This window comes from Antrostomus carolinensis, unplaced genomic scaffold (assembly GCF_000700745.2).
Source record: "Antrostomus carolinensis isolate BGI_N321 unplaced genomic scaffold, ASM70074v2 scaffold15377, whole genome shotgun sequence".
NCBI classification, from domain to species: Eukaryota; Metazoa; Chordata; class Aves; order Caprimulgiformes; family Caprimulgidae; genus Antrostomus; species Antrostomus carolinensis.
Genome location: NW_010325518.1, coordinates 102,677 through 127,341, shown reverse-complemented (window position 1 = coordinate 127,341; position 24,665 = coordinate 102,677). Strand labels below are relative to the sequence as shown.

Below are 24,665 nucleotides of genomic sequence, written 5' to 3'. Positions count from 1 at the left end.
CTTTTATATTCTATTCCCCGTTACGTTCCTGCATGTAAACATCTGCAATCTTTCCCAGGCAGAAGGTGAAAGGAGAAGTTACAGCTCTAGAGGTGCTCAAGCCTAGAGAAGATGAGGTTGGGAAGAGTCTATAGTGTGTAGTGAGGAGAACACCTAAAGCTTACAGTTAAAAGTGTCTGCCATTTAGCCTGCAGTCTCCAGCAAGCTCCAAAGGTTGTCTGGATGAGGGACAGGGGAGATGAGCATTAACACATTTGTGGCTTGAGAGGAAGCACTCAAAGTGTTTATAGTTTTTTTCATTCTGGAGAGCACAGTCCAGATTATACTGTTACCTGCACACTAAACCTGGAGAGACTCGGCAGTGCCGGAGCCAGGCTGCCAGCGCTTTCGGAAGATCTGATTACGTGCTGGGAAGGAGCTCCTGCAAAACTGCTTTTCCTTATGCCGTGTGAGCCGGCGGATGTGCAGCTGAAGTCTGTGCTAATGATTCCAGATGTTTAGCTGAACACTTTCCTTTTGATGGAGCAGTTTAAGGAGGATAATAGAGTGTATAACTAGGTTCATAATATTTCAGCAGCACTTTACTGAACTGCTGTGCTGTGATTGGTACTGTGCCTCTGGCTCCTCCAGCCCTAACTAGCCCAATTAGGCACCATTTCAGCATATGTGGGTTTTTTTAAAATGTCTGTTCTTCCTGATTCTCAGCACTCCCCAAGGCTCCTGGGACGCCGGTGGTGACAGAGACAACAGCAACAAGTATCACCATCACCTGGGACTCTGGAAATCCAGACCCTGTGTCCTACTATGTCATTGAATACAAGTCTAAAAGCCAGGATGGACCATATCAGATCAAAGAGGACATCACCACCACACGTTACAGTATTGGGGGGCTCAGCCCCAACTCTGAGTACGAGATCTGGGTCTCTGCAGTCAACAGCATTGGGCAGGGGCCTCCCAGTGAGTCAGTGGTCACTCGCACTGGGGAACAAGCTCCTGCCAGTGCCCCCCGTAATGTGCAGGGACGAATGCTGAGCAGCACCACCATGATCATCCAGTGGGAAGAACCGGTGGAGCCCAACGGGCAGATCCGTGGCTATCGTGTGTATTACACCATGGAGCCTGACCAACCTGTCAGCAACTGGCAGAAGCACAATGTGGACGACAGCCTCCTGACCACGGTGGGCAGCCTTCTCGAGGATGAAACCTACACAGTCCGGGTCCTGGCCTTCACCTCCGTGGGAGACGGGCCTCTTTCCGACCCCATCCAGGTTAAGACGCAACAAGGAGGTGAGCACTTGTGTCACTGATCTTGGATGCACTGGGCTGCAGGAGGTGGAGGTGTTGGCTCATAGCATTATCCAGCTGTGGCTGCAGTGTCACCAGAGCTTTTTTTTCTTTGTTGATTCAATTTGGTTAAAATAGAAGGAACCTTCTGGGAAGAAGCTTGGTCCAGTGGCTGGAGCCATAGGGCTTGGTGGATGGTTTCTGATCTGTTTTTTCTCCGAAAGATTGTTGCTTAAATGGATGGGAAAAGCAATTATGCAAAGAGAATCCATTTCTGCTGTACTGTGCTTCAAAGTCAGATATCTTACTGCTTGCAGTTTCTAAATGTCTTTAATAGACCTAAAAACCACTCACTGTCCAGGCCAAGGTGAAGCTTAGCTCTTCTTAAAAAGTACCCAGAAAGTACCTTGTCCAAGATGAGTGGGGAATGAGCCTTATTTTGCCTTTTTCTAAAAGACAAGCAAAGCAAAGCCCTAATTGTCACAGCAGATGTGTTGAGCTGAGAACAAAAGGTGTTTTATCACAGGCTGTCACCCAGCTTGCTTTGGGGGGCTCTGCTTGTGGTGTGGGGTGCTGGTGAGGAAACCCTGCATCCTGAAATGGCTGCTCATGGGCTTCTCACTTCCAGAATCTTTTAATACTGGGGATTAGTGGAAAGGGCTGTATCCTGCACTGCTGAGAAAGAGGCATATGATCCACTAAAGCTCTTCCATCTCCAGCAGCTCTGGACATGCTCGAGTCCTGCAGTGGGATTTAACCCTCCACTCCTTTCAAGGAAGGGCCAGCTCGCTCTGCCGTGAGGTGTTTTGCTGCTGACGTGCTCTTCACACACAGGCTTTAGGGAAAACGGGGTAGGAGTCTTCTAATTTGCCAAGTTAATGTGGTTCCTCCTGTCTCTCATCTTTCCTCCTCTGCCCCATTGGCTCCTTCTCTGTGTCAGTTCCTGGGCAACCGATGAACTTCCGAGCAGAAGCCAAGACAGAGACGAGCATCGTGTTGTCGTGGAGCCCTCCCCGCCAGGAGATCATAGTGAAGTATGAGCTGCTCTATAAGGAAGGAGACCATGGCAGGGAGGTGAGTCCAGAGAGGAGCAGCACAAAGGGTTGGGGCCCTGAGGAACATCCCAGGCCATCTGTTCCCCAAGGTGGCTGAGAGAGGGGAGTAGGGCAGGTGTCTCCGGGCAGGGCTGGCCTCTGCTCCTTTTTGTTTGTTTTTATTTTTTTTCTTCCCCCTCCACCCATCTCAGGTGCCGAAGAACTTCGACCCAACGACCTCCTTCACTGTGGAAGGCCTGAAGCCCAACACTGAGTATGTCTTCCGGCTGGCCGCCCGCTCGGCTCTGGGCCTGGGGGCCTTCACCCCGGAGGTCAGAGAGCGCACCTTGCAGTCTAGTAGGTGTCTCTCCTTTTCCCACCCTTCTCTGAGGGGAAGACAGTCAGGGAGCCAGAGATGGTGGGCACAGGGGTACGGAGCTGTGGGGCGGATGGTCGCGGTGCTGCGGTGTTTCACACGTTTGGGGTGCCTCTGCAGGGAGGTGGGCGTTGGTGGGGGGCCTTGGGGACCTGCTGCCTTCTCCCTTTGCTGCCCCAGATAGCTGAGATGTGAACAAAGAGTGGGGCTGGTGCCTGTTTTGGGGGGTGGAGATGGGAGGCCAGATAGCAACATCCACTTGATGGGGTGGGGAACAGTGAAGAGCTTGTTGATGGGCCGCGCTGGTCCTTGGTGCTGAGCATGCTCAGGGAGGACAGCACCCCACCACCACGCAGCAGCTTGCCTGTCCACCAGCAGAAACCGAGCAGCAGCTGTCTGGAATGGGGGGCACAAGCAATGGAGCAGGGAGATGGTGGGGGAATTGGGAGGAAGAGGAGAAGAGAAGGTGATTAATCAAATGTCCAACGTTTTCACCAGCCTTTGGGAAAGCAGTCCTCATGCTCTGTTCCATGAGCGACTTCGTAGCCGCAGGGAGGAAAGCCTGCCGGCCCAGTGAGCACTGGGAACAGTCCCAGTTGGGATCCGGCAGAGCGGGAGAGAGGAGTCATGTGGAGGCTATGGGGGGTGGGATATTAATGACACCAGGATGGAGTGTACGCAACCAAAACGTGCTGGTTTTAGTTTAATGGATTGTCTCCCTTCGCTGTTGCCCTGGGGACAATAACCCTGGATGGCAATATTTCAACCTGGGCTTTTCACAGATCTTTGCTTTTAAATGAGGTGTTTTTTCACTGCATGAGTGGCTGTGGCAGCTGTTCTTTGTGTTTTCTGTCTCCTCTCATCTCTACTAAATCACTCCGCTGCAGTTTGGAGTAGCTGGGAGCAGAACTAACTCAGAAATGGCTCTGGTCACCAGTGTGAGGAGAGAGAGCGCCTGCTCCCATCTCTCAGTGTCCTTAACAAGGGAGAGCAGCGGGCTCTCGGCTGGGCGCCTGCCCCATCTTTCTGTTTTAATTGTCACGTCCTGCTGTCTCTCTCTCTCCCCCCCGTCTCTCTCCTTCTCTTTCTCCCCTCCCAGGAGTGGGAGGAAAGGGGAGTCCGTTTCTGCATAGACAGAATTCCTTGCTGGGGCTTTCTCAGGCCTCCAGTCCATTCAAAGATATTTTGTTTTCTTCTTTATTTCAAATGTTTTTCCCCTTTTTTCCTTTTATTTTTTTTCTTACTCTATGTATAAAAAAAAAAATTCCTTTCCTGACTCTGCTGCAAATCTGCTGTTTCTGATCCCAGTATGGTACTGTCAGAGGGAGCATCACTGTGGGGTGGGGGAAAATGAACTGAAAGGACCTGAAAAATAAGTGTCAAACTTACTCACACTCTGCTTCTGTTTTCCAAGGGGTTTTCCTCCTTGAGATTCATGGGGATGGGAGGAAAAGAGGATCTGGGATTTGTGTTTTCGGGTTTGATAAAAACAGGCTGGGAGAGGGATGTGGGAGCTGATGGCAGTAGGGCTTAGTGACACTGAAAATTTTTCCCTAAAGGGTAAAGAGAAGGGGATCTGGGAAAGGGGAAGGCTTTGGGGCTTTTTCTAACTTGGCACCTGCCCAGAATGAAGCCTGGTTTATTTCTCTGTAGCTCAGCTTTCCTAGGGATAGTTTCATTAATTTAACACTTTTAAGAACATCAGCTGGGAGTTCTCAGTGTCCTGTAACATGGTGAAACATTTTTTCCTGGCTGGCTGTTGGAGGAACGAGTCAATTCTCCCTGGTCCGGGCGACATCCTTCGGCTCACAGACCTTCTGGCTCGGGACAGGCTTTTGTGTCTTCCCTCTGCAGCTCCTTTTCTGTTCAGCTCCTCATTGGCCTGCTCCATGGCTCTTTCTTTTCTCTTCTGCTGTCTGCTTGCCTGCCTGCATGCTCTCGCAGCCCGATGAAACCAGCTCCCTGCTCTCTGTCTGTCTGTCTCTTGCTGGGCGGTTTCACACCACGATGGCATCTTGTCTCTGCAACGGCAAAGCCTCCCTCGTCCTCCGCAGCCTGCCGAGGCGGTCGGTGCTCTTCCCCTCCTAGCTCAGCTGGCCAGCATGTGCCTGCATGCCGCAGCCCTCCCTGCATTGCACACCTTTCTGCACAACACCCTCCACCTCCCTGTCAGGGTGGCTCCTCCTGAGCATCATAACCAAAGTAAAATCCATTAAACTAAAGGTAAAGTATCTTTTTCTTCTTGAAGTAGCTGGGTTTTAACTCTTCAAGTACCAGAGACGTAGATTGTACAAATAACTGAATCTCATGTATGGGGGGAAGCTGGTTTGTGCTTTCTACCTAGCCATGACCTTCCCAGGGCTCCTTGGCAACTCTCCTACTCAGAAATTTCAGAGTGCAAAGCATGTGTCAACAGACAGGGGTGGCAGGGTGGGTGCTGTGAGGCTGCATGCGCAGGTGTGGAGGAACAATGGGGCTTTCTTACCCTCTGTTTCTTCCTGAGAGAGGATGTTTTCCCCCACCCATTAGCTCTGCTGTCCTTCCTTTCCCCCTTCCTCACAGTATATGAAGTGAACGAAACTTTTATACAAAGTCTATGGTACCTAAAGGGTTAAAAAACATTGTATTGTACAAGGTCAGTAAGGGTCATTCTTGTGGCTTGGACAGTCAACTTTAAAGCATGTAAAAGATGCAGCTCAGGTGAGTACTGGCTGGTCTCAAGCGGATTCACAAATACAGTCCACCCTGTCGCTGCAGGCTCACACACATGCGCGTGGATCTGCACACACTCGTGTATGTCCTGGAGCCCGTGGGAGGGCGGGGAGGGGTTCCCACAGAGCTGTCTGCCTGGTAAAAACAGAGACCAGCGGGCAAAGATGATGATCTGCTGGCTGGGGGGCTCTTGCCTGTCCCGGGGCTCCCTTCCCAGCGACGGGGCTTGTTGCAGAGGTGAGCTCACAGCCACTGCTTTGGGCTGCGGTACTTTGCCTCCTGCACACAGCTCCCACCTCGCTGCTGTCCCCACACACACATGCACATCTCCAGCGTCACGCAGGTTGGGCTGGATTGTGAAGGAAACTCCCAGTGCCATGAACTCCCCAGATGTGTCTCCAGTATGGCCAGCCAGCACTTGGTGGCTGTTTTCATCCAGGTGCTGTAGTCAATGAGTGATAGGGAGAGGGTCCAGGTGGGATCTGGGCCTTCTCCTCCATCACCCACCCACTCTGCCTTTTTAACCAGACCAAGTGCAAACCATCCCAAAAGGAGGCCTCACTCCAGGGCCTCTCGGTAGGTCCCTGTGCTGGAGACTAGAGGGTGAGTGAGCAAGTGAGCGTGACCACGCGCAGCAGCTGCCAGTGCAAACAGTGAACCCAAGTGCCAGCTGGAGCTCCGGCTCTGCTTACTGGGGCTTTCATAATGAGTTTCAGGATGGAAAGGGTAGGTCAGGTCAGACCCTCTCTGCAGTGGGTTTCTCAGCTGTGGTGGCTTTGGCTGGACTGCTAAGCAAGGAAGGTGGTTTTTAATACTACCAACCCCTGATGGGGAGAAAAAAGAAATGAACAGCATCATGGAAGGCACTGGAAGAGGGTTGAGTTTTGTCCTCCATACCCTGAAAGGGACTTGAGTTGTTTCTGGGATGTGGGAAGGAGCAGTGCACCTCCATTCTGGAGATGTCGATGCTGCAGCGATCACAGCAGATGGAGAGAGCTGTGGGGGAAGGAAATCTGCCGCCCTGCTCTCTGTACAGGTCACCCAGCAAAAGAGAATAGATTGGGCTCCAAAATTGTACTGCCATAGCTAGGGTTCTGCTGGTGGGGGGTGTAACTCGGTCTGGGGGAGCTAGCATGGGGCAGGGTGGCATTTTAAAAGCCAGTCATGAGCAGAAACCCACCAGGAGCTTGGTCTGGCCTCGTAGCTCAGTTTCTCTTGTTCTCTCGTAAGAAAGTCTTGTAAGTTAGCAGTTGAAGCGTGGAAGGTAGGTAAACAGACTGGGAATGTTCTGGAAGGAGTCACTTTTTATATCAGTATTATTTTATTATTATGATTTCCTTTCTGATGTTATTTTGTTTCAAATTACTGGCTTGATTTATGTTTTGTTTTCCAGTTTGTTCCTTTTGGTTTTGTTTGTTTGACATATTTTGTATTCTTTTGCGTGGCTAGCCATGGCCGGGGCTCGTCACCCTCCACAGGGGGATTTCTGAGGAGAAGGGTTTCATTCTGCCAGTTTAAATACAGCCAAAATGTAGCAATAAAGCATAAAAGTAGGAGGACAACACCCAAAATGTCCTACTGGACAGAGTGCTCAGCACTGCAGTGTAAGGACTGGCTTTACCCTTTCTGCAAAACCCACTTATTTCTGTTAAGTGGAGACATATGCCAAGCGTGTGGCTTTCACTCCAGTGCAAACTGGGCAAAGTGTGATTTAATTTATCAGAGTCTTCAAGACAAGCTGGGCCTAAACATCTGTTTGTGACTCAGGGATGGGAGTAAGAGGTTTGAAAAATTCATTTCTCAGTAAAAGAGCTTTTTGTTGATTAAAAAGCAACAGATAAATGAGAAATGATGACCAGTATTTATCTGCTGTGCTTCTTGCAGGTGATGCTTTGGGGGCTTGTAAGGACACCCCAGTTTCTGACAGGGTCTGCAGAGAGTTAAAAGCTCTTTATTGCAGTTTGACTCTATAGGGTGAGATTGGATTTGCAGAGTTGCCTCGAAAATCTCACTCACTCTGCTCTCTGGGCTGGTTGATTGTAATTAGTGATTGAAAGAAGTCTGGTCTAAGATTTCCCAAAGTGACCAGGTTACAGATGGGGTACAAGAGTGGCAGACTCTTTGTCCAGACTTTGCCAAGGTCTCGAACCCATGACATCTCCCTCAGCAAACCTGTGTTTCTCACAGTCCTCCCTGTACCTCAAGGCACAGCCATGGCATGGCAGTGTCCGCCCTGGCACGTAGTGTCTGATGGAGCTGGTGTCAGCGTCCGGCTTCCTACTGAGCTGACTGCACTAAAAATTACCTACTGCAGTTCAGTACACGCTGAAGTGAGCAGCCTGGTGCTAGAAAGCTGTGGTTTACACCTTCCCCATCTCTGGAAAATCAGCCCTTAGACAGTTGAGTGCTGCCACTGCGAGAACAGGCAGCTCCTTAGGGACACATTTCCAAAGGTGACCTCCTGGGACGTTCAGAAATACCTTGACGTAGTTTAGGCAGAGAGTGCAGCGGGAGTCAGACTGGCTGCCACTTCTGAAAACCCCACTGAATACCTTGTCAAACCCGCTGCCTCCCTCCTTTGCAAATCTGCTCTGTAAAATCCTCCTGTCTAAACACACTGTGGGCTCATTGCTCGGGCATTACCACTGTGGTTTTTTACCTCCTTCAGTCTGTGGACAACTAATAACTTCCATCTGGAGGTACAGACTCTTAAATTTAAGCTTCCTGGCAAAAAGATTTGCTTTTCTTACTTACTTTTCACAGATCCCTTCAAAGAAATTCAAGATCCCAGAGACTGCAGTTTGGAAACAAGTGCTTTACCAGCCAGGGCAGGATTTGCCAGACTGCTGTAAAACAGGGAGCTAAAGGAAAGGTCTTTTTTAGGGTAAAGCTGGGTGCTTAGTTTTGTGCCAGCTACATTTAGTTGAAGCAGCAGGACCCCTCTTGGCTAGCCCGCTTGCTCTTTGAGTCCTTTGCTTTATAACATTTCAGTTTTGATTCCCCATTTCATTTCCGTTGGCTTTTTTTTCTTTTCATTTAAAAAAAAAAAAAAAGACAACAACAAAAAGCTCTCTTCTTTTTTAATTTTTATCTTCCTAAACCAAATTTTTGTACGTTTTATTTTAGATTTTTTTGTTATCATTTTCCTTTTTTTTTTTTCTTTCTTTCTTTTATCTTTCCCATCTTTTGTTTTTTTCCCCCTTCTTCCCTTTCCCTCCTGAATTTTCCCCCCTCGTAGAACCGTCTGCCCCCCCTCAAGACGTAAAATGCGTCAGCACCAGATCCACAGCCATTCAGGGATAAGTGGGCGGCCGCCTCCGGCTGAAAGCCAAAATGGCATCCTGGCTGGATACAGCGTCTACTATCGAGCGCTGGACTCTGAGGACACGGAGCTTAAGGAGGTGAATGATATCCCCCCAACCACCAGTCAGATCCTACTGGAGTCCCTGGAGAAGTGGACAGAGTATCGCATCACTGTCGTGGCTCATACGGAGGTGGGGCCGGGCCCGGAGAGCTCGCCGGTTATCGTCCGGACAGATGAAGATGGTAATTGCACTTTTTTCTGATTTTTTCCTGAGTCCCTTGATGAATCCATGTCCCTGGAGTGGGTTTTTCCCATGCTGGGGAGGACACGTCGAGTCCCTTCTCATGGCTTTTGTGACCAAAACCTCCCGCCCGAGAAATGCAGCATCCTTTGCTGCCATCTCCCCAAACCCCTCTGAGAACTGGGGTCTGTAGGGTTGTCATAGAATCACAGAATCCCAGACTGGTTTAGGGCCTTAAAACCCCTCCCTGTCCCACCCCCCCTGCCAGCAGCAGGGACCCCTTCCACTAGACCAGGTTGCTCAAAGTCTCATCCAGCCTGGCCTTCAACACTTCCAGGGAGGGGGCATCCACAGCTTCCTTGGGGCAGCCTTGGGTTGTCCTTCCCTGCTTTAGGGTTGGGTTTAGGGTTTGGGTTTTTTTTAATTTCTGGGATTTTTTTTCAATATCAAGTCTCTGAGCCTTGACTGCGCCACTTTTCCTGAAAAGATGCTCTTACTGAGCAAGGAACCAGCTGAGCAGCAAGAAAATGAAATCAGAGAAGAGGAGACGATTGCTGCCAGAAACTGTTTTAAAATATTAAGAGTTCTTCCCACACATTCCATGTTACTAGCTCCTCTTAAAGTCAAAGTTGTGGTTAGTGGTAAAAAAGAAGAATCTGAAAAGTTTCAAAAAAACCTCCAGTGACAAGAAGTTCAGACTCCAGTTCAGTGGCCCAGTGTGGAGACTTTTAGCATGAACACGGACAACAAGACTTGAACTTTCCTGGTGTTTCTACAGGAAAATAAAACCAGGAAAAAATGTGAATGTGTGCGTGAAGGGAGAGCACCCTCACTGCGAGGGTGAGGTAGGACCCTCAGATACTACAGGTCAAGTAAATAACATCAGTAAATTCCAGACTTCTCAGGCTTTTTTCTTCTGTCCCAAATAGAAAGAATTTTTTAAAAAACAAGAGCTTTTTTCCCCAGCGTGGGTTCTGTTTCCCTGAGCTTCTGCCCACATCCAAATGGACAGAATACCTTGCTCAGCGAAAGTAAGGATTTCTTGCAGTTGAAGCTGTCATGACCTGTATTATTATTATTATTATTATTATGTAGTATTATTATTTCAAAAAATTCAGCCCAAATTCCATCCAAGACATCTCTTGTTTCCTGTCCTGAGATGATTGTACAGTGCCTGTAACCACCAACCCACCTGCCCTGCCTGAGAGACAAGGGAACTCCAAGGGCAAGTCCCTCTCCACGTCCTCTCTACCCTAAGATCCCACAGGCAAGACCAGAGCTTTCCTGGCTCATTAGAAATGGGCTTTGCCCTCAGGGTGTGAGCTTGAACTAGCTCATTTCTTCCATCTGAGCAAACTGGGGACAAAAGGAGCCTGTGGAAGAATGGCTGGACTGTGAGATGGACCTGTTTCCATGCGCATCTCTGAACCATGCAGATAGATCCCCAGAACTGCTTCCCTGTTCTGCTGAATAAAGACCATGGCAGGTGCTGGGATATCCAGTTTGACTGTTAAGTCTCCCCCACCTTCCAGGGCTGTAGATTCAGCGTGCATGTCCCATAGGTGAAGTGACAGGCTCCAGATAGAAATCCTTGAGTGACTCTTAACCCTTTTCTTCTCTTCCTCACAGTGCCCAGTGCGCCGCCTCGGAAAGTGGAGGTGGAGGTCCTGAACTCCACTGCAATCCAAGTGTTCTGGCGCTCTCCAGTCCAGAACCGCCAGCATGGCCAGATTCGCGGCTACCAGGTCCACTATGTACGCATGGAGAACGGAGAGGCCAGGGGGCTGCCCCAGATCAAGGACATCATGCTGGCTGATGCCCAGGTTAGGACTCACCTGCTCCCATCTCTTCTATCATGGAAGGTTTGAGGGGGTGGGTGCTCCAGCTGCCGTGTCTCATCCCAAGCGACGTAATGCTGGAGAAAGTAGATGAGTGTCTCTATGACATGTTGTCTTTCTGCAGTTCATTTGCACTCCCAGACAATAGCTATTGTGGAAGAGTATGAACTGCTGCTGTCCCAGCAATGAACTAAATACCATCCATCCTGCCTGTGTCTGGGAACTCTTTTAAGACAGACAAAGGCCACAGTGGAATCTACTAATTTCTCCCACTTTACTTCTTCCTTCATGCTGGCCTGGTAACTTCTGACGTTGTGTGGCTGCTTGCTCAGGGACTTCTTCCTCATGCTGTGTCTCTGTCTCTCCCTTCTTTCCCCTTTTGTATTCTCATGTGCAAAACCTCTCTTGTTCTCTGCCCAGTGGGAAACAGATGACACTGCTGAATACGTAAGTAAAAAAGCAAAAATCTTCCCATCCTGGTTCTGTCCCTTCCCTTCTCCCACTTCCTGTTGTTGTGGTGTGATATTTTCCTTTTCTTATTTTTTTTTTTCAGTACCAATGTGCCTGTTTTAAAGCCTGTTCTTGGTGCTCCCCTGCATTGTCCCTACCCTGTTCACTTTGCTCTGCAACCCTGTGTGATTGTGTAGTTTGTCAGCACGCAGCAATACTGCAGGGTTTTCCCCTCAGCTCTGAAGGAAGGAGGAGTCTGCTGCTCCTCCGTGGGGAAGCTGATGGGACATGAAATTTGGGATGATCTTGAACATAGGCTTAAAGATGGACTGGTCTGCAAGCAGCTCTGGCTTGTGGCTGAGGAACATTGTGTATTCAAAGCCCTGTAAGTCCCAAGCTATCAGGGCATGAACAAATGCTTTGTGCCATTAAAGGGCTGAGATTCTTAGATACTCCTTGATACAGAGCACTGAATCACTATTGGCCCTTTTACCTTTTCAGCAGACCTTAAAATCAGCTTGGCTGTTTGACATTTGCTACTTCTGCTAAAATGCTAAATGGTTTCCGTGATCTTACAGCTACAAAGCTGTAGGAGAAAGCATTTCCTTCTTGGAATGGCAGAATCCCAAGATAATGCATTACTAAATTGAATGTATTTGTGTCTCCTAGAGATTGCTGAGTGCCCTGCAAAAGTGAGGGGCCTGTCTTCTACAGATGGAGAAACTGAGTCACGTGAAAGGCAAAGTATCTTGCCTAAAATCTTAATAAAACTCAGTGGCAAGTGTGAAAGCAGAACAGGTTTCTTGACGTCTAGCAGACAGATCTGTTTCTGCAGCTGATGGCTTCCAAACCTGTTGATCAAAATCCCGCTGTTTTGAAGTTCTGCTGTTCCACTCCCTGCTCAGCTTTGGGGGCAATACAGTGATTTTCAGGACCAGCAAATTCTTCCCGAGTGCTGCCCTGAGATTTAATATTGAAAGCACAAAGGGGCAGTGGGGGGTAAGGGGAGAGAAAGGCCGTAAAACATGCACAACATTCACATCTCCCTCCTTTCCAAGGCCTTGGAGAAAACCCTGCTGCATATGCTCTCATCCTGTTTGATTTAGCACGGGTATTCCTTTTTACAACACAGCCCTTTGAAGGGCTGAATGCTTCATGGGAAATTCTTCATGGCCTATTCTTGAGGCCAGTCTTCTAACAAAAGCTCTTGGTAGCCAGGTGTGGTGAGGCTGATAGAGGATGGAGGAAGGTGGGTGTTGGGGATTTAGCAGAGAGCTTTAGCGTGCGAGCAGAAAATGTCGTCTTGCACTTTGCGTTAAAGCAATCCCTTTAATATTATGAAGGCATTAAAAAATACATCTGAGGAGAGAAGGGAGGGGAGTAATGGAGAAAAAAATGTAATCTCCTTGAAACCGTTGAGACCTCCTCTGAGACGGCATAGTGAAGAGGAACACTTTGAAGAGTGCAACAGCGTTTTGATGGCTGAAGCAGTTTGTGTTGAGATAGGGAATGTGTGAGAGGTAGATCTGGAAGAGAGCGTGTTGAACCAGGGCCCTGCAGAGACACGCTGTGTTTACAGAAGGACTCTTTGCAGCTGAGGTGTGCGTGCCTCTGGCTGAGGGAACGTGGCTCTCATCCTCCTGCCGATTGCCACGTCTACCCAGTTGCCCCAGAATGTCTTGTGGTTTCAAATTCAGTGAATGTTTTTGCATGCTAGAAAAGGGCTGAGACTTCTGCAAGGAGGAGAGATCTACCCATGTGTATGTACCTGAATATTTACATGATTTTCCTTTGGAATCTTGCAAACAGGAAATGATCATTGCTGGGCTCCAGCCTGAGACTGCGTATTCCATTACCGTAGCCGCCTACACCATGAAGGGAGATGGTGCTCGCAGCAAACCAAAAGTGGTCACCACGAAGGGTGCAGGTAAGAGTCTTTTCCTGAGCCATTGGGATTCACCAGTTTCCTAAAGCCAAAAAGCTTTTTCTCCAGACTCAGCTTCTTTCATCCCACTCCCTTAGTGAAGGACAGACTTGCAACAAATGCCATGCTGCCCCAAAGACAACATTATTTCTAGTAAGGCAGAAACTCCTTCATTTCTCACAGGTGGCCCTCACTAAATATTGGTGACATAATTTTCTGTCCAGTGCTGCAGAAAGCTGAGACACACCCAGAAATACAACAGAGGATGAATTCATTGCTTGTAATCTCTTGTGTGAGAAATTCCAGTGCACCAGAAGTAAAGGGAATCTCTGCCTGGTCTGAGGCTGCGGAGAGACTGCGTAGCTTTGATGGTTGGTGCCCACAGGTACCTTGGGGAACAGGAGAGCTGGAGCTCTGCTGTCATGGTGTTGACTTGCAAAGATCTGAAAAGCAGCAGGGAGACTGTGATGGCTTATACTGCCCACTCTTCTCCTAATTTCAAGTCTGAATATACGTCCCCTCTTTGCTAAGGACCAGCGGAGGGAAAACCACTGACAGTATTGACCTTTCCTCGCTAGCATTTCTGGGGCCTGGGCTCTGTCTGCACATATCACCCAGATTCATTCCTCCCTTTGACCTCTTCTTCATGGCAAAGTGTCTGTCAGCCTCAGTCAGAGGACGTGGTGCCAAGCTAGGATGGCAGAGCCTAAACAGAGGAAAGACAAAGGGCAACAGGGTATCCCTTGCTCCTCCAAACCGTTGTGCTGGAGGCAGAAAGGAGAGATACACACTCTACCTGTCCTCAGCATCTGCCTTCCTGTGGTTTCTGCTCTTGCAGCTAAAACACTGCTCTGCGTTATGGGAAGGGTTTGGTGCAGTGGAGAGACACTACAGTGCCTAGACCTGAAGGTGTCCCTTGCCCAGCCCTTCTCTTGTTACCTGCTCTCACCTCATTTTGCTCGTGCTCTTTCTTTTGTTCCTGCTGTCAGATGATGACTTTCTCCCCTTTTCATTTCTTTTCTTTGTCTACTACCTTTCCACCCCTGGTTATCTGTTCATTTTTGTCTTAGTTTGGGGGCAGTCATCTTCACCCTGTGTGTAGTAGCTGCATAAACTGACATCACCCCTTGTTTCTGGAAGAACGTTGCTCTCTGTCTCTGCAGGGATCGAAGGCCTTTGGTCATTGCAGCATAATTAATCTGGAAACCTCTGCTCAGGCTCTGGAGGCAGCACAGACACTCAGCTGAGTACACAGGACAGAGAAGGCTCAGGAGCCCTGGCCTGGAGCACACAGGGCTGGAGCCACAGCTGCCCTCCATGCCCTTGCCTTTTCCCTGCCCTCACTCACATCTTCATGTCATTTTATGTTCTTGTGTTCAGAGAAGTGAATGGGATTTCAGCCTTTCTCTCCTCTCTTGTGTCTCCTGCCTTGTTAAGAGGACACACAAGAACAAGGTTGCTTTCCAGGACACCAGCTCTTGCAGATGTTACAGCAGCGTATGCTTGGATGTCAGCATCCAGGCTCCTGTCCTCACGCCTTGGAGTGTCAGTGAGCTGTCAGAAGCCTTTTCCTCCACTCTCCCTCTTCTCCTTCCCCCTCTGGCTTTGCCCATGTTTCTTCTCACTGGCTCCCTGGTTCTCTCTTCTCATTTCCTTCTTCCGGAGGCTTTCTACCCTTTTCATTTTTCTCTCCTGGAGCCTTTCTCTTTGCCTCCCTCCCTTGTCACTCTCTCTTGTCACCCTCCCTCATCTCTCCCCATTAGGATTTGCAGTGCAGGTGATCAGTCACAGAGGAATGTTTTCTGCAGCACAGCAGCTATTACCCAAAACTCAATTTCCCCCAACTTGAAATAGCTATTTTAAAAAAAATCTTTCAAATGGCTCTGTAACATTCTTATCTTCTTTGCAGTGTTGAGTCAATATACCTTCTGAGAGGAGAGATTTCTTTCTTTATCATTCAGGGCTAGGGGCTGAATTTAAATACAGTAATACATCCAATTTTCTCCTTTACTGTCCAAACCAATTGCAAAATAAAACACTTCCCACCCCCCCCACATGCACTTTCTTCTCACCTTTCTTCCAAACAATATTTGTTGTGCAAATGTAATATTTTCAAGCTCAGCTGATTATAGTAACGTTTGTGATAAAAACCGAAACATAAAGGTAATGGCATTGTTTTTCTCTTTAATGTTTTTCTTCAGCATTTCCAAGAAAGGCTCTCCCAGCACTGCTCCCTAGCTGTTCTTTAGCAGTTTGAAATTAATAAAGCATTTGTTTCAGACACAGCCCCTCATCCCCGTGTTCAGATGTCTGTCGATGCAGCTGGCAGGGTTGTTTCCCCAGTTTGACTCTGCCAGGATCCCTGTTGCAGGCAGGATCCTTCCCTGCCCTGCTGACCCCAAACTTGTGCTGCACAAGTGGGACGGGATCTCTCCTAACTCCATTCTCTCTCCTCCTGTTCAACCAGAAGAAATACCAAAGCGGAGAGAAGGAAATTAGATCTCTAATGGTGGAGTTGAGTGTAAATGATGCGTGAGCTGCTGGAATTAATGCTCTGGTTTCTGCAGCTTCAGGAACCTCTGGGCCTACACTTGTCATTTATCTGTGGCTGTGGGCTTGCTTAGCAGCCGGGCAGTGCCAGGGCTCATTAGGCAGGGGCACGGCAGTGCTGAGCTCCTACAATATCCCCCCAAATCCCGAGGAACTGACTGACTGGTTAAGGAGGGAGCTAACTGAAAACACACCAACACTCAGTTGTCTTCTCCTTTCCTCCAGAGGAGAGGAGCTGCACAGGGTAAGCAGCAACTCTCCCTACCCTCTGCCTCGCACAGATTTGGGGCTCTGTTTCCACTCTCTGTGTGCTTCCTTCTTTCTGTACCCAACTGGGTGATCAGATGCCTGCCAGACTGGCTTAGCTGGCCTCATGCCTGCTGCTCAGGACCTGGGGCTGCCCAGATTTCCTTTCCCATCCTTCATTACTTCACCCTCAGCTGCTCTGGACTTCCCAGCCTGAGCCAATCTGTTCCAGTCTCTTTCTGCATGAGTTACGCTGTGTAATGGAGAGAGAGAGAGAGAGAGAGGATGGGAGTTTGGGGGACTCCTGCGTTCATTCTTCTCTGCTCTGGGATGCAATCTGCTCAGGTGATTAGGACAGGAGGCTGGGAGTCAGGATTCTTGACTTAATTCTTCCCAGCTATGGGAGAGGATGTAAAGGATGTCCAGTGGTAAAGGAGGGGCTGTGCACACCTTTCTGTCCTGAGGAAAGGGAAGAAAATAGTTCCAGAAATGTGTCAGCACCTCACAGCTGACACGTTGCCCATGCACCTCATTTCCTAAACTTGCTAGAGACCATCCACCTGTACGGTGGGTGGGCAGCAGCAGCAGCTCAGTTTACAGGGGGTGCACTAAAGTACACAGAGTCAAGCTGAACCCTGGCCACTCATTTGAGGAACCTGTTGCTCCAGCTTAGGAGTCTCTGCATCTCCTCACCAGCCACCCTGTCCCATGTTTGACTGAAGCTGTCTCTTCTCTCCCAGTCCCAGGGAAGCCCATCCTGTCTGTGCACCAGACAGAGGAGAACACTCTTCTGGTGAAATGGGAGCCTCCATTGGATGCAGAAGGCCAGGTGATGGGCTACCGGCTCCAGTTTGGCCGCAAGGATGTTGACCCCCTGGCTACCTTGGAGTTCACGGCCCTGGAGGATAAGTACACCGCTCCCAGCATCCACAAAGGCGCCACGTATGTTTTCAAGCTGGCCGTGAAAAGCCGGGCTGGCTTTGGGGAGGAAGCTGTGCAGGAACTCACCACCCCTGAAGACATCCCCAAGGGTTACCCCCAAATCCTCGAGGCGAGCAACATCACTTCTATGTCGGTCCAGTTTGGCTGGCTCCCCCCTGTGCTGGCCGAGAGGAATGGAGCCATCATCAAATACACCGTGGCCTACCGGGAAGCCGGTTCTCCTGGCAACCCGTTGGAAAAAGACCTGCCCCCCTCCCCAGAGAACTCGTACACCCTCAACGGCCTCAAACCCAACACCGCCTATGATGTTAAAATCCGTGCTCACACCAGTAAAGGCCCCGGGCCCTACAGCCCAACTGTCCAGTATCGGACGTTCCAACTGGATCAAGGTAGGACTTACCGGTTTCTCCTCCCTATCTCTCTCCTTGTAACCGGGGCTGGTGCCGGGAGGCAGAGAGCTGGAGAGGTCAAGCCAGGCTCAGCCAGGCTCGTGAGTAAATGCAAAGCACTCTGGTTTCACACTCAGTCCCTCAGCTCCTCTCTGCCTTGTGCCAGGTAAGTCCCTTTTACCACTTTCTTCTAAGTTAAGTCCGGACACCCTTCTTTCACTGGCACCTGAAGTGGGGGGCCAGTCGCTATACAGGTGGGAAGAGCATTTTCTTCAGCTTTTGCAAACAGCCAAAAGACAACAGAAAAATGAGAAAGCCTCAAAATGTGACCTGGGATGGGTTTCCTCACCTGAGCATGCTCAGAAAGCCAGCACCTCGTTCCTGCAGCAGCCACCCAGACCCATAAATGTGTGGGCAAAGCCACACACCCTCCCTCAGCCCTCCCTGGGGTTAGGCATGGGGACAGGGAGCACTGGGAGATGGACCTTGGCAAAATGCAAGCAAAGTGTGGAGGAGGGAGCAAGCCCTTCCATTCCTACAGTGGCAACCAGACTCAGACTGGCAGGCCCTTTTGCTAGTGCCTGACATTCTCTTCCTTCTCTTTCTTGCTCATCCTTCCCTCTGCTGCCTTTTCTTCTCCTTTCTCCCCTTCCTCCTCACTTTTCTCTCAGCAGTTTTACCCAAAAATTTTAAGGTGAAGATGGTGACAAAGACATCTGTCCTTTTGAGCTGGGAGTTTCCTGAGAATTACAACTCTCCAACCCCATACAAGGCAAGTGGAATGAAGGGGTCAGAACTGTGTTTCTTCCCCGTTTCCTGGGAGTCTTGTCTGTTGGTTTGAGTAAGAAGTTGTAAGAGGCAGGAATTCTGGATTTCTGCCTCAGATACGGGCAGATAATGGTTAATCACTAGATCAAGGAGGTGGGCTGAAAACCAGAGCTGTTGGGTTGCATTCCCACCTCTGTTACCAAATCATTACCTCTCTTAGGCAAGTTACCACAATTTTCCCATTTCCAGATAAAAATAGCTCTTCCCAGAGAAGTCTCAAGGCTTTGTCCTGTGTCTGCCTTATGCCTGAGGGGGGACCTTGCAGTGGGCAAAAGAGACAGGCAGCTCCCCACTGGAATCACTCCTGTTCCTGTGTTTGCACCAGCCCTGGCAGAGCTGGGTGGAGGAAGGCACAGCCGAGTGCCTCGTGTTCTCTGCAAACCAAAGCGCTGGGGAGGAGGGAGTTTGGTTGCTTGAGCAGTATCAGCCTTGCTCATGGTCCAACTTTGCTGCCTCTTCTCTTCCCACAGATCCAATACAACGGGCTGAACGTCGATGTAGACGGCCGCACTACCAAAAAACTCATCACCAACCTGAAGCCCCGCACGTTCTACAACTTTGTTCTCATGAACCGGGGCAATAGCATGGGTGGCCTGCAGCAGAACGTCGCTGCCTGGACCGCTGCCGATATGTTATCGAAGAAGCCAGAGGTGACCCACAAACCTGATGCTGATGGCAACATCGTGGTGATTTTCCCAGATGTGAAGAGCTCTGTGCCTGTCCAGTAGGTTTCTGTTAAACTGCAGACGTGGGAGTGCTCAGTTTATGTTTTGGGGGTCAGCCCTGATGGCTGGAGCCCGCAGTGCAAACCCACAAGGGCAGTGGCAGGGCGTGTGTTCTCTGTGTTTTTAGCCTTGCCTGACTCTTGTCTTTTGAAGCCACATCCCAGGGCTAACAAGGGATGCTAAAGAAATGGAAAGGGGTAGATAAGGAGACATGTCCTATGGGGCTGCCACTGAATCCAGGCTCATTCTAGGAGCAGCAGTAACTGCTGGGCTAAATTAAAAATAAGGGGCTTGCTGGGTTGAGGCAGTGGGGCTGTTGGGGCAAACGTAGCCTTCTACATCAGTGTGTGCGCAATCTTCTTCTGTGGCTTGTAGAAGGAGAGTAATTCCTTCTATTTATTCTGATTATTCCCATCTCTTAGGGCTTACTACATTGTGGTGGTGCCTCTAAGGAAGTCCCGGGGAGGACAGTTCCTCAACCCCTTGGGCAGCCCCGAGGAGATGGACCTGGAGGAGGTGAGTGTGGGTGAAACTGAAGCCAGCTGTAGTGAGAGAGCAAGCAGCTGTAATGGGTGGGGTGGTGACCTGAGAACCGAAGGGTGGTTTGAGGGTATCTGTGCTCCACATTCTGAGTAGCTAAAGTGTGGCCAATCTGAGTGGGATGGTTTGGCTCTCCTTCCTTCCTGCTCCCTTGATGGTACTGAAGGTATCAGGGCTCAGAATGTTTCTTTGCTTCCACCAGCTCGTTCAGGACATTGCCAGGCTCCGACGCCGAAGTCTGCGTCACTCCCGACAACTGGATTTCCCCAAGCCCTACATTGCTGCCCGGTTTCGCTCCCTCCCTTCCCACTTCATCCTGGGAGACATGAAGCACTATGACAACTTTGAGAACAGAGCCCTGGAGCCTGGGCAGAAATATGTCATCTTCATCCTGGCAGTGCTTCAGGAACCCGAGGCTGTAAGTGCTGCCTGCTTTCTCTTGCCCTCTTAAGAAGCTTGTGTCCCTCTGTCCCCATTATTGACCAGAGACAGCAGCTGCTCCCTCATGAGCTGCCAGCAGCCCTGGTGCCCTCCTGGCTTTCTCCAGAACTCTCTCCCACCAGGGGCCAGAGCTTGAGGGTTTTTTTTCCTTTGTGAACACCTTCCAGTCCGGCCGTGGAGCTGTTTGTACTTGTGTCTGCGTGGCAGACGGGCGAATGACACGAGCCTCTTGTTCGCTGCTTCTGCCTTTTGCCAGTCTATGTAGGCAGGACTTGCTGCAATTGTGGCTCCAGATTTGAGTCCAGAATGGGAAGTACTGAACTATCTGCCCAGGAATACACTCGAGTTCCAAGATTAGGTCAAGCCCCTTTACAAAGAGTAATTTCTTGTAAAGGTTGTCCTTTTATTCCTTAGAGCAATGACCTTAGACATCCTGCTTTGAGAGCAGCATGTCACACGCCCTGGTCATTACTAAAGTTCCCCTGCCAAGCAGAGAGGGGAGCATTTGTTTGTGTAAAACTAGATGTGCTCTCTGCTCTTTTTACCACTTCAGCACCTCTGCTGATTTCAGTGTTGTTGTGTTTGGCTTTATGAAAACAACTGTTTTAATATTTACCTGCCTCCTCCCTCACACACAATAGGCAGCAGTCTAATACTTTGTTGTTTTTAAATCCCCCTATGGAGTTGTAGCAGGGAGCTATTTGAAATTAAGGGTTTTCAGAGGGTTTTTTCCCCCAAATAAATATTTAGTTGTGTATTTGATATTAAAGGATTAGGCTGACACGCTCCTGAATGGGTTTCTCAATCGGATTACTGCAGCTTGTGGTAATTTCTGCTTTAGAACAAGGTGCTGCATACTTGCTCACAACGGCCTGGATTCACAGCAGCTCCCAAGTATGGTGCAGTATTTCAGTCTTGCTGAGAGTGGATAGAGTTCAAGGACCCAGAGCCCAGATCTCCTGTTCTTGTCCTGTCCCAGACTTTTCCTTCAAACCAGGGCGTGCCAGTTCTGCTCTGTGCATTTTAGTGTTTGTGTAAGATGGGAACACAGCCTTCCTGGGCTGGGGAGATTGTAGCACTCACGAGAACAAGCAGGCAGTGCCCATTAGTTAGGACTCTGGCGAGTTTCAATGTGTCTCTGATGCTCCTCCAGAGCACAGCTCACAGCAGAAGGAGCAGAGGAGACATATTGCATTTTATTAATTCATATTTAATTGTAAGGGTGGGGTTTTTTCAGTCACCAGACCAGACTGTTTCTAAGCATTAATTCTTGTTTTAATCCCTTCCCTCTTTCTCTGTAATTCTGACTGTCAAAATCCATATGGTTACGTGAGAGCATGGAGAAAGTATTTGTGGAAGTGGAGAGGCCTCAGGGATGTGGTGGGACAGAGTCAGAGTCAACTGTGTTCCTAAAAGTTTTCTAAAAGCACCTTCCTGGCTCCAAGATGAGGTGAGCCATAGGCACAAGGGAGTCCACAACTTCATGTGAGTGTGATCGTTCAATGGTCTGTCTTGCCTGGAGCATTGGAAGAGGAAGTCACCTGTCACATGGATGCTCACAAACAGGAGTTTTTCTGTAGGTTGAAGAGGGTATTTTCTCTGTTATTATTTGGTTTGTGCTGCAGAGAGCTCATATTCCCTCTCTTGCAGTTTTTCTTGTGGAATACTGTATGCTTGCCCATTGTTTTCAGTCCCCATTCCATCTCTGAACTGTGTTCCACGATCTTTCATGTCTTCCAGACTTTTGCTGCTAGTCCATTCTCTGACCCCATCCAGCTGGACAACCCCGATCCGCAGCCGATCATTGACGGAGAGGAAGGGCTGATCTGGGTCATCGGGCCCGTCCTGGCCGTGGTGTTCATCATCTGCATTGTCATTGCCATTCTACTCTACAAAAAGTAAGTGATGCTTCTTTTTCAGATCTGTGACCACTCTGAACGTCCCCAGCTCTAGCCCCTAAAGGAATTTCCTCCTTGGTCCTGTAGTTGTCAGCTGAGGGCAGATCCTTTCACCAGCACCAGAGAGAGGAGCCCTGAGGCACAAATGCTGGAATGGAGGAGTCTGACTGGCACAGGAATTAGCAGTGGGTTGCAGGGATTTGCTGCTTCAGAGTCTACCCCACGGCACGCTCAGTAGAGCTGTGCTTGTCTTACAGACCCTCTGTTGTGGCATATGTGCCATGAGTTTGTCAGGCCTCTTGCCTGTCTCCTCCAGACAAGCTGCTCACAGCTCTGTGCACAGTGGGGATGATGCAGAGAAAGCACTTTTGTGCTGTGGATCAGCAGAGACCTCCATTGTTCTCAAACTGGTTTTCAGCTGGAGTTGGAAGACAGAGCAGGGGTGTAATGTGAGTCTGCAGGAGCGAGGAGGGAACAACCTCTGGAGATCTCTCCCTTTTCCTTGGCTGAGCAGCTTGTGGCATGTGGATGAGAACAGGGTCCCTTGAGCACACACAGGCCACACTGTGCAGTGAAAGAGGACAGGAGAGGAAGCAGATGTTGAGCAAAATAGATCAAGAGAAGGGGCAAGATGGCAACTATGGCCAGTGCAGGGGTGTCCTTAGCTGGGACATCTAGCACCCAGGCTGGAGGGAGCTCTCTTAACCCTGCTCCATCTTTTATCTGCACAGGTGTGGTTGCTTATTCACATGGGTGTGTCTTTTGCACGTGTAAAGCTGCTGGACACACAAGTGCTCTGGGGTCAGGAACTCAGGTGGTCCTTGTTGGTGTTCATTAGCACTGACCCAAATGGGTTAATCTATGCTGGTCCCACCTTCCACCTGTGTTACCAGGGTTAGAGCTGAGCAAGTACTTCCCCTTTCCTCTGCAAGTCCTTTCTAACCTGAACATTTGTCTTGTCTTCTCTCCACTTACTGCTTTCCTGGACAGCAAGCCAGACAGGTAAGAACACCAGATTTGCCACTTACTTAGGTTCTTTCTTGCTGGGCTGGCTGTGTGTTAGGCAGTGTTTGCTGTCTGTGGTGATGGGACTTTGTTGGTACAGTTCCTACCATTAGATGTGTGTCAGACTGGCATGGGAGCATGTTTGAATCAGGACAGAAAAAGCAAAGAAAGCCCAGCTTTCTCCTGCTTGTCCATTCCGAAATATAACGGCCCTTTTCTCAAGCTGAGCAGCAGTGACAGTAAACGGCTCATAAAATGTTGGGTTAATGGAGCAGAGAAACACCCATTTGTGTTGCAGTCAGAGGTGAAAGTGGGTGTTCTCCGTGTCTGACTGCTCCATACAGGCTGTCCCTGAGCCACTGGCATAACTGGAAGCAGAATCTCCCCAGCCGAGCTGTCCTCGCCCTATTGCAAAGGCTTTTCTTGCCCCATCAGCCAGGGACTTCTAACAGAGTTCATTTATGGCTGCAAAAATGAGACTTAATTCAAACCATTTCCAAGGCCAGGAGAACTTTCACTGGAAGCAACTGATGGGTTTAGCCAATAAACTATTAACAGTGTTTTCAGAACTGCGGTAAAAATAAACTACTCCCAAACTGCAAAGTGGTGTAATTCCAAAATGCTGCCCCATGCAGTGTTGGCAGGGCTCATGCCACTTCTTCTAGCTATTAATGACATTAAGAGACAGCTAAAAATGTACTGAATAACCTCCTCTCTGCCTAAGTAATTGCCATTATTGGCAATTTTGCGGGCGTATTATTAGAGGCTTCTGTGCAACCCAAGCAGGAGAGTTGAAGAGCTCTACAGCCATCTCGCTAGAAGGTCTAGGACAGTGTTTGCAAGCCTCAGGGTGTGGGGTACACATTCTCTGCCTGCTGGAGAAGTTTTGCTCCCAGCAGCTTGTCACTGTTCCCTTGCTAGAGGTTATCACATCTTCAGTCAGCACTGGGCTTTGCTTCCAAATTCTTTTCAAGGAGAATGAGCCAGGTCAGCAAAGACTTTTCGACTGCCTCAGCTAACCTTACTCATTTTGAGCAAAATATTTTAGGAAGCACTTACATGTGCAGCTCAGCTGGCTGTTTGGAGCAGCTTCAGCTTCTGGCAAGGAGATGAGACAGATCTCGGCAGGCACAGCTGTGATGGAAGAGGATGTGTCTCCACTGTTTTTTGAACCCAGATTTTTAGGGTTCTACAAATCAAACAAAGGTTGAAAACCACTGCTCTGACTTCTCTGTCTGCAGCAAGGCACTGAGAGCTCCTGAACAAGCCAACAGAGCAATATCAGTACTTCATGTCCAAGGGCACAGCCAGGAGATTCTGTACTTTTCCAAATTATTATTTTGGCTCTGGTTCTTTCAGGCTGAAAATGGCTTGGCCAGAATTGGAAGGTTTGTGCTTGCAGAGCTCTGCAGAGTTCAGTGGAGGCTTCTCTGTGCAGGGAGGCTGAGGTGTGAGTTCACAGCACCTCAGCTGCTCCTTGCTGCCCCTCTGTACTTCTGCTGTGAGAAGGGGGAACTTCTAGACTTGTCTGAAAGCTGCTGAGGAGCTGCTGGGCTGTTATAAACCCATCAAATACAGCACTGACAAAACCTTCCAAACTCCATCGCTTTTCTGATGCATTTTATGTAACTTACATCCTTGGCTGCATCCGGCCCTGATTTTGGTGGGAGCTACGCTCAGATCTGAACATGACCCGAGTAGCTGAAAAGACTAAAAGGCCCATAAGCTAAAATGCTTTGTCTTTTTGGTTTTTTTTGTCCTTTTCTTTTGGTTTTGTTTTAAAAGCAAACGGAAAGATTCAGAACCACGGACAAAATGCCTCCTGAACAATGCTGAAATCACCCCTCACCACCCTAAGGACCCTGTGGAAATGAGACGCATCAACTTCCAAACGCCAGGTAACCGGCTGCAAACCAGCCTTTCTCACAGGGAAAGCAG

General features: G+C 49.2%; 1 protein-coding gene across 1 annotated transcript in view; it reads left to right on the top strand.

The window, feature by feature from the left end:
- Window positions 1–24,665, top strand: part of LOC104527513 (protein tyrosine phosphatase receptor type S) — a 98,646-nt gene that overhangs the window by 53,645 nt on the left and 20,336 nt on the right. Inside the window, 16 exon segments of the mRNA XM_029085785.1 lie at window positions 706–1,287; window positions 2,225–2,358; window positions 2,531–2,675; window positions 8,645–8,703; window positions 8,706–8,952; window positions 10,581–10,774; window positions 11,210–11,236; window positions 13,049–13,166; window positions 16,700–17,290; window positions 17,965–18,062; window positions 18,589–18,842; window positions 19,266–19,359; window positions 19,586–19,801; window positions 21,565–21,722; window positions 22,713–22,724; window positions 24,513–24,625. Of these exon segments, the coding sequence (XP_028941618.1) occupies window positions 706–1,287; window positions 2,225–2,358; window positions 2,531–2,675; window positions 8,645–8,703; window positions 8,706–8,952; window positions 10,581–10,774; window positions 11,210–11,236; window positions 13,049–13,166; window positions 16,700–17,290; window positions 17,965–18,062; window positions 18,589–18,842; window positions 19,266–19,359; window positions 19,586–19,801; window positions 21,565–21,722; window positions 22,713–22,724; window positions 24,513–24,625 (3,042 nt within the window).